This window comes from Podarcis liolepis, assembly GCF_965112155.1.
Source record: "Podarcis liolepis genome assembly, chromosome: 6".
Lineage (NCBI taxonomy): Eukaryota > Metazoa > Chordata > Lepidosauria > Squamata > Lacertidae > Podarcis > Podarcis liolepis.
In genome coordinates this window covers 44,239,778-44,255,720 of record NC_139559.1, presented here as the reverse complement: position 1 = coordinate 44,255,720, position 15,943 = coordinate 44,239,778, and the positions used below count along the sequence as shown (strand labels likewise).

Below are 15,943 nucleotides of genomic sequence, written 5' to 3'. Positions count from 1 at the left end.
GAGAGCACAGCCGCCCTTTGGAAGCCAGAGTCTTGATTTACGGCTGCGGTGTTGACAGCTCAGTGGAACCCACATGCTGTTTGCAGCACCGCCAAGCTGGGCTATGACCCGTCGACCTCTACCTCCGTGCTCCCCCCTCCTGTCTCTATGCTGTAATAAAAACCTGTCTTGCAGGCAGGGCTACAATGACTTTGTTGTTCAGAAATGTACCAATTTTTTAAAAAAATAATTCTTCTCAAAGCAAAAATAAGAAACGTATGAGGAAGTGGGGCTTTGGGAGCAGCCGCTTTTGGTACCACAGGATTGTTTGTGTTAGGGGTTATTCTCTGCTTGCAGTCTGCTCTTGGCTCCTGAATGAAACCCCTCTCCTCTGCTCTTTGCAAGCATAGGCTTTTTCCCTCTGCGGTATGGCTGCTGTGATGTGACATATTAGAGTGCACTTCCCTCCCATGCCTGTGTGTTCTTTTTTAAAGTACCATGCCTTCATGCACACCTTTCTATTTTCCACTTCTTCAGCTCTCCACCCTCTGCTTGCCAGTCATGGTTTGTTGTTGAGCTTACCAGGCTAGCCATTGCCTGTGATCACGCACAGGAATGCCATCAGCTCCTGAAGAGACATATCAGTGGCCTGAAGAAGGGGGAGAAGCCCTTTCCCCATCTTCACTGGGGATACTTAAAGTCCTGTGTGTCTTGAAGGAAGACAGAAGTGAGGAAGCACAGGCCAGAGAGCCCATTCCAGCAGCTCCTGATTGAACCATTAGTCTGCCTGAGAGAATTCTGTTGTATATTATGTACAACTGGTTTCTTTTTGTAGTGGGTGTTTTTTAGTAGTTTTAAATTTTGGATTATGTGTTGGGAGTCTTGGCTGAAACATGGTATCTTAATAGAACAAGTAAGTAAAAAATACCCATAGTTCTATATGTAGTGACTACTTAATTTGTTATACAAATTTTATTCTCAGCTGCCTAGAATATTTGAATCTGGCAGGATTTTTAACAATCTGTATCCAGAATGTCATTCTTGAAGGTATATTGGCCCATCTAGACCAATCTGTGTACAGACATAATCTATGCTTGTATTTGAGACCTGAAAGACCAAGGTGGAGTGGGGTAAATCTAAATTGAGTTAGGTCAATGGATGCCTATTCTTTTTGACTGTTGCCAAAAGACTATTGATCCCATCCTCTCCATCCTAAAAACAATATGCAGCTACTTGACGCTGCACTATCTCTGTGTTGCTATGAGATTGGAGTGGGATATGGACACAGAGAAAATCAGATCAAGAAAATAAATTTCATTCCCTTGGATCTATCTTCTTAAATGTTATTTCCTTATTAATATGGCTCTTATGTTGGAGTTCCAGTAGTCTCCCATGCTGATAGCTGGTGAGGACTATTTCTGTTTTAGCTTAGTGTTCCAGCATCCTGGATCATTCTTTGGTCTCTGATCTTTCTGGTAATGTGAACCTTCACAATGGTGGAATAGAAATGCCTGGCTTCATGGAGGTCCTGCTATTTGTGGTCTTTCTGTGCCAGTGTTGCATGCTTAATACAAACTACTTTGGCAAGTAATATTTGATCTGCTGTCTTGAGTATGTGAGTAGTTATTTTTCAAATTTGATGGCAAGTTTGCATTGGAAAGAATATAAAAAGAGACTCCACTTTTTAAATCTTCATCCTGTACTATATATCTTTCCCTCCAGGCTCTTCAGGTAGCACGGCAGTTCCTTCTGCAACAGGCAACAGGGCTGACTTCTCCCAGCAGCAATGAAAATAAGCAGCCAGCAGTCCAGGTGAGAGGATAAGAGCTTTCTGGCAAAAAGTGCCTCTGAAAAGCTATGCTTCCTGATGTGATTTTAAAAAACTCACTGCTGATCCTCTGAATTACAAACTTTTGGTTCTTAAATACTATAGTATTAAGATATATTAGTATTCCTTATATACCTAATGTTACTGTGGTCTTTGGAGGTATTGCACTATGGTTGTTTCCATTACACAGATGGTAATTTAATTTTTGTTCCATGTTCCAAGCTGGTATTTACCTAGTAGGCCACCTTCCATTTCAGTTGATTGATGAGGTTGTCACTCCTGAATACATTCTTGGTGTATATATATATATTAATTGTGGCACCCATACTAAATTTTACATTGCCAAAACAAGCAAAACAACTATTTAAAGATGTCATTCAAGGTCATATGGCTTAAATACCATTTATAGAACTTTGTACTTGTTGAGTACTTCTGGAGAATTGCACTGAAATTATTTAATTCATTGAGAGTTAATATCGGAGGAAGGTAGAAACATCTGGATTGTATTCTATGATTCTATGAACTTGAAGTGAGAGTAGCATCTGTATTCTTGTAGATTAACTTCTGTGAACCGCCCTGAGATCTTATGATGAAGGACAGTAAATACATACATACATACATACATACATACATACATACTTTTGACTGATAGAGCCATTTGGGCAGAACTTGGTTAAGACACCTGTGTGTTTGATTCCCATTATGGATATGATGTTTAAAGTGGCTCAGAGCAGTGAGTTGGATTCTGATATGTGGAAGCAGATGTGTTATTGGAAGCTTTTTTTAGGTTTTGAGGCTGGAGGAGAGTGTACTGAGAAAAGCATCAGAGTTGCTGGATGCCATAGTGCTCTGGGGTAGCAAGAACCTATGGCAGCATTCCCAGGTTCTACAAAGAATGTTAAACAATAAGATGTAGACGAGCTTGCTGAGGACTAAACGCCTGCCAATATTCTGCATTAGTATGTGATATGGCACGGTTGGGCTTTGAGCCTTTTTCTTTAAGGACTGGATTCACACAGCCACATGGGCCACATGTACTCCATTTTCAGGTGAAATTGCACTGTTTCATGACAGACTGGCAATCTGTAGCACTTGTCACCAGCACAGAGTGCAGTTTTGCTCCTACTGTTCAACCCACTTTAGTAACAGAACGGTAGCATGCCAAAACATGATCTAGGCTCATCTTTGAACCACTAGTTGATTAGGCTCAGAAGGAAATTGGCCACTGCCTATTGCTCCTGTGGATTTGTTTATTTGGGACACTTCACATTTGAGATGTTGCCATGTCAGTGAGATGCCATAAATGGCGGCAGTGTTTATGGAAATCTTGCTATAACGTTGCTATAAAGGGAATAGTTAAAGAAAGTCTGGAATTAACTGCTTTCCTTTTGACAACAGTGAGGCAAATAATAGCTGCTAATTGGAAATCTCCTAAACCCCTATATATTCTGTAGTGGCATGAAAAGGGAATAAACCTCTTACTACTAACTTTCTTATTTATAAAAGAAGCAAGGAGGGCTGTGCTCCCAGTAAACTCACAGAACAACTGAGTTTATAATTTTAAATTCACAAAATATTCATGCTTTATTTTCATTTGTTTAATTGTAATAACAGGTTTGCCTCATAATTAACCAGGCTGCTGAGCAATATATACTGGTCAATTGTTACTTTATGCTTAATTTCCCTCATACTCTTTTCTTATTTTCTTTCTTCTTTTTATTTAAATATGTTTTGACTTTTTAATGTTTTATAAACAAGATCTGTTTAGTTATCTTTTACTATGTATATCTTATCAATCTAAATAGAAAATAAAGACATAGCCAAATGGGTTAATCAACCCTGTCTTTGCTTGCCCACCCACTTCCTTGCTGTCTTCATCCTTTCGGACTGTCATATCTGTCCACCATTTTATTTGATCTCACTCTAAGTTTATGTCCCTTCCCCTATTGATTCCTATTTAGCTAAAGCATATCCCTGTGACCATGTTAGTGAAGTCTCCATATCAGAGCATATACTTTGCATGCATAAGATCCTGCGCTCAGCCCCTGCCATCTTCAGCTAAATGATCCTGGATAGCAAGAGAGAGTTCTACTTAAGGCCATGACTGGAGCTAATAATGACCTGACAATTCTGAGTTAGATGATCCTATCTGTTATAATGCCATCCTAGACTATTTCATCTTAACTATTTCTTCGTGATTTCAATTGGAGAGTGAGAAGCTAAATGATTTTTTAAATAGACCACTGATGTCATAACTTATCCAGTTCTGACACAACTGCCATTCACTCTGTAATTACCTGATTTCATACTGGTCAGTGAATTTGGGTGCATGTGTCCCCCAGATGAAAGGTCATACACTCACCATAATCAGTGCATTCTTGGATTCTGTGTAGCCCCATAAATGAGAGTGTGCTAGCACAATACCACAGGCATTAATTTATAGAAAGCTCAGGAAGACCAGGAGTAATGGCTCCCTTGCCCATCCTCAATAACTGATAATAAATGAAGTTAGCAGGCACCGTCACTACTTTCTGCTCAGTCCCATCCCCTAACCATTGCAGAGAGGTCCTATAAGACAAGTAAAAATAGTCATGATCCTCTGGATATTTTCATAGTGTTTGGATGGAGGGTGAGATGTGTGACTGCACATGATACCTATTTTTAAAAATAACAGTTGAGCAATTATTTGTTTCTTACTCATGGATTCTGTGCAACCCCTCATAGGGGAGAATATTTTGTTCTTTCATTGTAAAGAGGAAATGGGCAGCAATGCTGTGAGATCTCATTCAGGGCAGGAATCGTGAAGGCTGCTTCATGTCCAGTTTGTACTGCTTAGCAAAAGTCAAACCTGTGGACCAGGTTGCTGCCCTGTGGATCTTAGTGATGGCTATGTCTCTTGACAGCTGTAGAGTCATCATGAAGCTATTGGAGTGTGCAAAAAACAGATCTGGACAATTAACGTTCTGCATCTCATGGCAGTGTGAAATTGTCTTGACAATCCAGTGAGAGAGACAGTGAGCCGATGTGGGATATCCATTTAGAAGGGCCTCCATACCACGCAAAGAGAGAACTAGATGTTTCCCCCCAAAACAAACAAACAAACAAACAGACAGACAGACAAACCCTGTCCAGTGTAGATGGCCAGAGCATGACAGAGATCTGAGGAATGCTACAACTACCTGCCATCTGCAGACAGAGTAGAAGAATACACAGGCGAAACTAGCCATTGGAAGGTGTGGAAGTCAGATGCTACCTTATGTTTTAAGTTGTGTTCTTAAAGGGGGTCCAAACATAGCAGCTACCTTGCTAAGATGTCAAGTTGGTGTAAGAGCAACAAGGATGGTGTAGGATAGCCAAGAGAGCTGGCAAGTTACCAAGGGTTCAGATGGTGTCTTCATGAGTGAAGTAATTTTAAAAGAGATTCAGTTGTGAAGCACAAGGAGGAAGAGACAGAAGCATGTTGGCTGAACCTTGTTAGAGTCATTAAAATAAGACGTGTTAAAAAGAGACATTCCACTGGATGGCAAAAAGCTGATTTTGCAGCCATGTGGACTTTAATATTTGACCAAGTAAGGCCAAAGCCTTTCAGTGAAAGGAAACAGGTGAGGGCTTGAGGCAGCATAGCTGAGTCCGTGGCAACATAATTAATCGTGAAGTGCTTCCAGTTAATAGATTAAAAAAATGATGTGTTAGCCTAGTAAGGGGGCTGTAGGAGCCAGACACACAGGTGGTGGTTGGGGTGTGGGAATCTGACCCTTTTGCCTGAATACCTAGTGTGGGATAATGGAAAATGACGCTGTGTAGTCTTTGGTCATTTGTAGAAATGTTGAAAACTACAAGGTGGGCAGGGTGGCCTTAGAAGAATACGTGGCTTTTGATCAATGAAACCTCCTCAGAAGTGGAACATTGACCATCAAATATATATCTTTGCAAGCCCTGCCCCCTCACAATATAATGCTCAAAACATGAGCTGCAGATTATTGTTCATTCTGTGTGATTCAGAAAGATGTTGGATGCACTCAAAGATCTTTTGTTGCTCCGTGTCTCTCTTCCACTCTTCTTCAAAACATTTCCTATCATGCTTGACATTATGTTGTCACGTTGTGCTCTGCCCCTCTCCGATAAATGACAGCCAATGATATGACACAAGGGCAATGCATAGCATGATGACATCACATCACACATTGTGTTAATGTAGACACTATGAGGAAGAGGGTGAGAGAGACGTGGAGAGGCAGCAGTTCTGTGCTTCTTGTAACACCTAGTTACACTCTGAATAAGTTACACCCAAAGCACAAAGCCCGCTCTTCAGATGCAAAGCTATAAAAGTGTCCTGCTTTCAGCTTTGAATGTCCCTAGAGATGTTGCCAAGATGGAGGTCACTGAACATGTACATGCCATTGAGGGCAGCAGGTTTGGGACATGAAAGGGCTTGCAAAATGAGCATAAATTCAGGTCTAAAGGAGGAACAGCAAGAGAAGGGGGGGAAGCCCAAGTGAATGGAAAGTGACAATTTTAAATAGCTGTGTGGAGGGGCTCTCCCTTCAGGCTAATTAAATTTATCGGCGAACAGCAGGTTACCTTATTAGAGCCACGTGGGTTTAATTAACAAAGGAAAGTAATTAGTATGTGCTCTCCTGGAGCTGAAGGTCCCGCCTATACCAAACTGAACTGCCTCCACAGTCTGCTGGAAATGGAGGAAACCCAGTGGATGAGAGTATGGAGATGGGGGAGGCTGCCTTCTGCTTTTCTGGACACCCCAGGGAACCAAATCTATGCAGTGGTCTCAGCACTGTTTGTTCTCATTTTCTTTCTGTTGAAATATGTCTGGGATAAAGCAAGGGGATTATATTGCTTGTTGTGTTCCCCTCTCATTTATTCTATTTAGTTTGGAACCACATACCTGCAGTTTGATCTTGAGTGTTTAAGCTCTCTTCTCATCTAGGTCTGTTGCATTTATTTTTTCACTTGGCTGCCTATTTCTAAACCTATCAGATCGAAATTGGTATAGGCTCACTTACCTTCAAGGCACCATTGTTGGCACTGAAGGCAATAAGGCTTCATCTGATGTCCAGCACCCCTATTCATGTCTTAAAATATTGTTGAAGATGTTAATCTTCAGAACAGCCAGATGGGACTAGGATTAGCAAAACTAAAGCCATTTTGGGGGATTTTACCAGTTTAATGTGTCAGTTTCGGCATCTCTAACCATTACAGTGCAATGAAGGTTAGGGTCTTTTGGACTCTTCTCCACCCCAATTTTCCAAACCTGATCAATGAAAAATAACATTGGAACCAGTTCTAAGCTTTCACAGTATCCATTCCACAAAATAGCTTTGCTTATATGTTCTGATCTCTCTCCTTCAGGAGTGTCTGTAAGTTCCTGGCAATATATTAGGTGACTTTACTTTATTCCAAGAAGTTTTAAATGGAGCCCTGCTGGGAGTTTTCCACTGACTTCATTGTTTTTTCAACAAGCTTTGGATTAGGCCCAAGCACCTCCTATATTGGAACAGTGGCTATGGAAGACCATTACTTGAAATGCAGTAAATTTAGAAAAGGCAGATGGCTATAGGGGAAAATCCTATATTGGCAGGGAGACTGTCTTTATGCCCTAATGGGTCTTTTCCAGTCTTGAAAATGCACTATAAAAATGCCATCTCTTAAGGGAGTTTGTGGGATATGATGGAATCCAGACCTGGCCTGAAACATTTTTCCTTCTCTTCTAAACCACCACCTCCTCCTCTTTCCCTCGGGCCTCTATAACACCTGCCCTGAAAGGAGTAGCCCTTCTGTGAAGGTACCAGACGGGCCGCCATCTCCATTAATGAGTTTAACTGAAAGTGAAGAAGGCAAAATCACTGCTGATATTAACAGCAATAATTCATCAGGGCTTCTTTCGAGCCAACAGCCAGCTTTTTCCAATAGCTTTTTCAGGAAGGAAATGCAGTCACTGAATGGAAAATATCTTGAAAGAACAAAGGCAGTAAGGGTGAAGTCAGATTCCTGTAATCTGTGAGTGTCTCCTCTTTTTTTTAGTGTATGTGTTTATATATATTTGTGTGTGTGCGTGCGCGCACACACACACGTGTGCAAATACACACACAGAGAGACACATGCCCATCTTTTGGAATTTTTCTCATTGTTTTTCTCCCCCTGCTGTTTCTTTTCCTGGTAACTATGAAGTGTATGTATGTGTTGTGTAGCTGTGTCTCTCTAACCTAGTCTCATTCTGTCGTTGCCTGTTTATCTTCCCTTTCACCCTCACTCATTCATGGTCTGTTTTCTCTCTCACACTTTGTTTTTCAATCTCCTTTCTCTCCCCCTTCCTAGTCCACCCTTTCCCAGCCTCCCCTCTGTCTGTCCTGCTGGCTTTCTCAGAGTTAACAGAGCCTGACGTCCTGTCTCCCTCCCCACCTTTTGTGTTGCAAAAGAACTTGTGAAAGTTGTAGACATGAGTCAGGAATAGCTCATAACTCAGCAACCTCTCTCCCCTCCTCATGCCCCGCATTACAACTGGAGGAGGATCTGAATGAGGGGAGATACAGGATTAAGCAGACTCACTTTGAAAGGAAGTTTATCTAACAGTGGAATGGTGTGGATGAGATTGACCAGGAGAGTTTCTCCAGGCGGGATGGGGGGTGGGGTGCAGATGTAGAGAATATGGGTGAGAATGAAGAATGTATATAGCAAGATTCCTGGGCCAAGGTCTGGGCTTGGTGATGGGGTACACCGAGGTGATTGTAAAATATGTGTCAAAGTAATCTGAATTTGTAGTTCCACACGAGCCCCGCTATGGCAAAGTTGAAGTGGAGCAGGAATGCTTCCCTGCCTTTAGGGGAAGCAAAAACCACATACTTCACTTTTTTCCCACTCGCTTGCCAGGGCTGCAGTGGCTGCCTCCCAACCTTTCTCCCTACCCACATAAAGAAAGAAAGCAGAGCGCTTCCCTCAGTCTAGTAGCCTCTGAACTGAGCTGAAAGGATTTTCTGTTTGTTTGCTTTACAAGGAGGGTATAAGGGACTGAAACTAAACAAATTGCACAGCTAGGTACAGAAAGGAAAGCAGCAATTTCCAAGTTTGGAGTGAAAGTGTAACCATATCCTGGACTGGCAGTGAACTGATAGATTTCCTCCTCAGTAGCTGGGAGTGAGAGGGAAGGATAGCACTAGGGAAATAGTTCCAGAACAGGCTGTAAAAATGCTCTCAAATCTCTCTCTCCCTTTCCTCCTTCCCCCTTTCTCTCTCTCTCTCCCTCCCTTTCCCTCCCTCACTTATGACTGTTCTTCGGGCAGGTAGTGGTTGAAAGACTAAGTTGTCTCCTATAGTCTGCTTTTTAGCACTGCGCTTATACCAAGGTATACACATTGTGAATATTAAGGAATGCCAAAACTTTGTTTTGACTGTTGATCTTAATGAATGGCGTTATGTCAAATAATCAACATTTTGCCCACATCAAGACTGCAAGCTAAGTCAAACAAATTCACTAACTTTTACCTCCTTTTAAAAGGTGTTTTTCTGTGCCCTAATTTGGTATTGTAATGCAATTTTAATAAACAGAACTAAGCTGGCTGCCTGCCACCTGACTTCAGGGGCCTCTGTCCCCTACTGGACCCTAACTCATCAGTCTTTCTTTGGAGCCACATCCAGATGACAGCTTTTTATTCTTGTGGCTGGGCTCTTGTCTTACAAAGTGTGTGCATTTTAGAAAGACTCACTAAGCTTAACCGTCTTCATGGCCCAGACTGGTCTCTTATCAGCTGTGAAGACTAGAGGGAAGCTAGTGCAGACTCAGGCTACTCTGTGTTTTGGAGACCGCGTGGACCAGAAGTGCAGAAATTACTCCCCTAAAATTCTAGCTATATAGATAAACGTGCCTGAATGGTCTGTTTTTTAAAAAAATCATTAGTTTTCAAGTTATTATTAAGCCACAGAGAGATGTAAACAATAACAAAAACATTCAATATTATAGCCAACTAAAGACAGGACATACAAAACCTAAACATATTAAATAAAAGCACCCAATCTAAAATCACGACAATCCTATTTCTCTTGGCTGTGTGGGGGAGAGATACCTGTAAACCGGAAACTAAACTATATAAAATCAAATCCCACCATACTAAATAGAAATGACCAGGATCTTCCTGCCCCTTAGAGACCCATAATGTGTTGCTTTTTTCTGCAATAACTACATTCCAGATATTTATTATTATTATTATTATTATTATTATTATTATTATTATTATTATTTATTTTGCCTTTATATCCCACCCACCCCCTTTTTTTTTTTTTGCAAGGAGCTTTCCTTTTCCTCGTTTAATCCCCCCCAAGAAACCTGTGAGGTAGATTAGGCTGAGAGGCACTGACTGGCCCAAGGTCACCCAGTGAGCTTCATCATGGCCAAGTAGAGATTTGAACCCTGGTCTCCTAGGTCGTAGTCTGACACCCTAACCTCTACACTAATTTTTTAAAAAAACAACCTGTAGGCATTCCCGCCAGAGATGGGGAGAAAATCTCTCCCCCCACCCCAACCTCTCCAAAAGTTGCCAGATATATCAGAAGTAATATGAGATAACTGAATCGGTGTATGATGCTATTGGTGTAGAATTTTTAAGGAACATTCTCTCAGATGTGCATGAATAATCTGTGAAGTGCAAACTCTTTTAAAAATGTAAAGTTCCATTGACCATGCAACATTCTGAATTTGTGCATAAATGTTTTGCTAGAAGAGATCAATCAAAAATAATACTGTGCATGGACCTGTAGAGCTTCAAGGAACCTAAGGATCACCTTGTCCAAACTCTGGACCCGCAGCATTTCTTCCATTCAACTTCACCTGGCAGATTATCTTGTGTTCATTTTCAGGTGTGCTGCTGAGATGTGATTTCAGACAATATACCTTATTGTTGTTTGGTTGTTTCTGTGTCATTTGGAACAAACATGGGTGTTAAGGCATTTTTCTCACCGGTGATTTGCAGCCATGCAAAGTCTGCTGATGTATGACCACACATTTTGGTAGCAAGGTTTCTGAATTGTTGTTGTTATTCTATAAACTGAATAAAATAATATTTGCCACATGAGAAAGTCAAATCATTTTAGTGATGGCAACTTCTCAGTCAGGTGGAGAAGTCATGAGCCTTTCTTCTATATGACATTACTTTCAGCTGTGTCCTAACTGCTTTCTTGATGGTTTTCCCATTCATTCTCTCTCTCTCTCTATCTCTCTCTCTCTCTCTCTCTCTCTCTCTCTCTCTGTGTGTGTGTGTGTCTGCTATTTCCAATTGGGTAAACTACAGTCATAGGTTCAGACCAATAGTCACTCCTGAAAATTCCACCCTAGTATAAAGATACAGTGGTACCTCAGGTTACATAAGCTTCAGGTTACATACGATTCAGGTTACAGACTCTGCTAACTCAGAAATAGTACCTCGGGTTAAGAACTTTGCTTCAGGATGAGAACAGAAATTGCACGGCGGCGCAGCAGCAGCGGGAGGCCCCATTAGCTAAAGTGGTGCTTCAGGTTAAGAACAGTTTCAGGTTAAGAACGGACCTCCGTAACCAGAGGTACCACTGTATCAATATTTGAAATGTTCAAAGAGAACTTCCAGTTTTCCGAATGAAGTGCTAGAACTAAGCCTAATCACTTTGGCTGTAATTTAGGGTAACGGTTTAAAAGTTGCCACCATCTTATTGATTCTTGGTTCCATTGTGAAGTAATCTGCAATTCTTAGTTCTAGATCCAAGCATGTGTGACATCAGATGACTTAAAACAAAATTCCTTTGATTCCTTTTTTGTAATTAAATTCTTTTTTAATATCATATTCCGTCCAGGAGAGGAACACGTATTTGATTTCAAGAAGGTAAACTGCTAAAGTTATTGAATGACCATTCATTCTTGATCAGCCCTGGTAGCAACAGTCTCTGTATTTGTAAGTGAATGTCACTTTTCAGCTGGGCTTTCAACAGGTTATAGACAAAGATTCAAAATTCGTGTGGACCTGAAGAAGCATTTTGAAGATAGTGTTACTCCAGCTGACATGAAACAATTAGATATTAGCTATCTCGAGTCTTACCACAATACGTATTCTGATTTAACCTAGGTGATCTAATGGTGCCTTTATCAGCCATTATTTCTACTTTATTTAGGAGACAGAATAGTCATTCATGAAGCTCACTGTGTGATGCCAGGTCAGCCATTTCCTTATTACATCATCTACCATATATAGTTGGTGGCAGAGGGGGCCCTTTTGAATGTTCAGCGCCCTCAGATATTGGACGGTGGCAGTCTGGGAGAGGGCATCCTCTGTGGCAGCCCCAATGTTGTGGGGCTCCCCACAGAGGTGCTTTTGGCACCTTCAGCAAATGCTGAAGACTACCCTGGCTTTTGACACTTGAGATGTATATTTTTGGACCCACCTTAAACTCTATTTAATATTGTGTAATAATTGTGTTTTAATAATAACGTTGGGTTATAATCCTTGTACCTGCCCAGGGACCTTAGGGTGAAGGGCAGGTAATTAATTGTAATAATAATAGTACTGTAATAATATTGTGCTGTATGTTTGCAGTGAAATGCTAAATTGGCCCTAGGTTCCTAGTAAGCTTCCTGCAGCATAATACATAGGTGTGAAATTGCCAGTATTGATTATTTAAGTGGTGGTTTCCTCAGCTGCTTTTCCTCACACACATAAGTTTCTTCTGTGTTAGGATTTCATTTTGAGTGCTGTAGCCCTGTAACTATGCTGCCACTTTCTATTCGTTTGTTTATATATTTTCTTACTTACAGTCATACCTCATGTTGCGTCCGCTTCAGGTTACGTGTTTTCGTGTTGCGTCCCGTGGCAACCTGGAAGTACCGGAACGGGTTACTTCCAGTTTCGCCGCTCACGCAGAAGCGCTAAATCACCCATGCACAGACGCGGCGCTTTAGTTTGCATCAATTCTATGTTACGGACAGGCCTCCGGAATGGATCCCATCCGTAACACGAAGTTCCACTGTATTACATTTCATTCCCGCCTTTCCTCCAAAGAGATTGGGGTGTCTTGCAAGGATTTTCCTCTCTCTTCTCCCCACTCTCCCTGCCCCATATTATCCCCACAACAGTGCTGTTAAATAGATTAAACTAAGAGAATGTGATTGGCCTAAATGTCACCAAGTAAGTCACATGACTGGGAATTTGAACTTGGATCAATGCAATGTTAGCCTGGCACTCTAACCACTATGCTGCATTTGCTCTATGCTGGGCCACGTTTTATTTCCAACCATATGGACTAAATACTTTTCAGAAGGTCTATAGTTGGAATGGTTTTGGATTTCAGAGATCTTCTAGATTCTGTATCAGAGACTAATTTTGCAACAAGATCATGCCTATTGAAAAAAATCTGGTGATTAGAAAGCAACATTAGATTCTCTTTTGCCGTTCTCCTCAAGACCGTCCATTTCTGAAGGAAGATTGTGGAGGAAATCTGAAGACATGTTTGTAGCAGAAGGGGGGGGGGAATGGTACATGGAAGGAGTAGCAAGTTTGGAGCAAACTGCAGGAAATTGCTTTTCTTTTGTCTGCTGTGGCAGAGAGGGCACTGGTGTGGAAAAGTGTATTTTGCTGATTTGAACTTGAGTGAAATGGGTAATGAAGACAGATCAATACTGGCCCCTCTGCATTGCCTCACTCGAGGAAAAAGAGCTGCCTGTGTGTCTGCTGTGTAGCTGATTTCCCCCCACTTGGTCTTACTGCAGTTAGTTCTCTTGCACTCTTCCTGACAGAATTTTGTTCCTATGCGCTACACTCTGAACTGGTTTGCACATCACTTTAAGCCATAGTTTAAATTACGCTGGTTTAAAATGAACAAGCAACATGCGGGTGAAAAAGTCTCATTGGCTTAGCATCATGGTTTGTCAAGAGAGAAACAAACCATGAGGCCTGGTTCACACATGAAAGCTAGCCAGCCTCTGGTTTGTTGCTTCCACGGCACATTGAAGAAAGTAGCTGGGAGGAGTGAAGTGTTGTCTTTTGAGCAGCACGCGCCATTGAACATTAATGTGACATGTGAACCAAGCCTCTTTCCCGCTTGAGCATTTCATCACTACTTGCTCTTGCTTTATGTGATTGATTTCAAGAAAATTTGAACTCGTTTTGAACAGATACTGTGTGGCAGCACTGTCCTCAGTCTAAAGTGCCCCTGCACGTAGGATGGGAGTCGCTTATACCAGGATGATAGGAAAACTTGGTACAGGTCTGATGCACAGCCTGGCCTACACTAGCCTTAGGTCGGAGATCAGCAAAGGCAGATGCAACCTTAGAAGGCCGTTAGGGTAAATAAAGCATCAGACATGACCTTGTTCCTAGTTTGTTTACCATCAAGGAATGTTAATGTACATTCTTAAGTGTTCTCTTCATCCCTTTTCTTTGAATCTTAGAGCTCTATGGGTTGCAAGACACATAACATACATGTGTACAGTGGTACCTTGGGTTACATGCGCTTCAGGTTACATACGCTTCAGCTTACAGACTCCGCTAACCCAGAAATAGTGCTTCAGGTTAAAAACTTTGCTTCAGGATAAGAACAGAAATCGTGGTCCGGCAGCGTGGCAGCAGTAGGAGGCCCCATTAGCTAAAGTGGTGCTTCAGGTTAAGAACAGTTTCAGGTTGAGAATGGACCTCCCAAACGAATTAAGTAATTAACCCGAGGTCCCACTGTATATCATACTCTATTTGGAGTGATAACATGTGGTTTCATCTGAACACATTTCCTTGTGGAAAGTTCTTTCCCAAGAATTGTTAATAATATTTTATGCATCTTGCTTCAAATTACAGAAGTTTATAATCGTGTTCTGTACAACTGTGTAGGTGTAATGTTGGACCTAAAGCTGTAGGCAGATCCCAGGGTAGGCCAATGGAATAAATTATGAATAGGACTGGTACTAGATTGCTTGTTAACCTTATGCAGATTTAGAAAATCAGTCCAAAATCTATTCATGTGTGGAGTGTGGATTGGTATGTACCCATTACCACATTTTATTAGAGGGGGTCACCAACCTTTTGGGGGCAGGGGACATATTTAGGTTCTTGAGAGAATTGAATGGGCACCAATTTGTCTGGCTGCTTCTCTCCTCCAGGTTACCTTTCCCCGCTGCCCAATAGACAGAGTGCATGTGCACACAAACACAAATATGCATTGGGTTGTATTCAAGAGAATGTTTTGTCAGTGCAAGGTTTTTCTTTGTGTAATGGGCCATTCTCCCCTCCCCCCAAAATCTAAGGGTTCTTCCAACTTTTAGATTTCCCATTGTGCAAATATTGACTACTGCCCATTATTTGCTTTTCCATGAGGTCCGGATAAAAATCAGATCCAGTAAAATTAAGTGATCCTCTTGAATTTGTGTCATTTTCCTTGGGGATTCCCCCCCCCCTTCAAAATATATATAAATCACCGTATAATTAAATCTTACATTGGTAAGCTGCACAGTATCACAGATCTGGTACTTGCAAGCACTATACAAACATTGATCCAAAGCATGGGTCCTTGTTTTGAGGGAAACCCTAGTAAAAGTTAGGAAGAACCGTGCTTTGAACTCACATTATTTTGCCATGTCAGAGGCTTTGCAGGCACTGGGGAAGGCTTCAGCAGTGTCATTGTAGCAATGGGCACCACATGGCAACTCCAGGTAGGTGTATGGAGCAAGTTTTAGCTGTGTGTGAGCAGTTCCATCCCTGAACTTGCTCTTCTGACTACACCTGGTTTCTTTGCATCTGTTGTAGCTTGCTTGCTCTATCCAGATATCTTCACATAATAGCTGTTGTTTTACATTGGCATAGAATATTTATCTGTTGTTTTACACAGCAAAACAAGATTTCAAACATTGCGTCAAACCAAAATATGAGCAGTAGCATTCAGTATTCCAGTCATGCTCATTCAGTCATGTGATCCTTTCTCCCTCTGTTCCTCAAAGACAAATTGATATACTAGGTAAGGAATTGCCTTCTACCTTGAAGAATACTGTAACCTCTTTGACTCTTGGGGTACTTCATCCAGCTTCAAGCAATAGGAGATTTCATCTAACACAGCCTTCAGCTGAGGTCTTGTGTTATGCTTCATTAATGACTCTTATCCTGATTTAGATGGCACATTCCCTCC

General features: G+C 41.5%; 1 protein-coding gene across 10 annotated transcripts in view; it reads left to right on the top strand.

The window, feature by feature from the left end:
- The window catches only part of FOXP4 (forkhead box P4), a 151,694-nt gene that overhangs the window by 64,660 nt on the left and 71,091 nt on the right, over positions 1-15,943 (top strand). For 9 of the 10 annotated variants that reach the window (XM_083509219.1, XM_083509213.1, XM_083509217.1 and 6 more), the window contains one exon: positions 1,702-1,791. In XM_083509219.1, the coding sequence (XP_083365345.1) occupies positions 1,702-1,791 (90 nt within the window). Of the gene's footprint in view, positions 1-1,701; positions 1,792-11,536; positions 11,668-15,943 lie in introns of those variants that run through there. The other variant, XM_083509212.1, reaches the window with a different exon arrangement.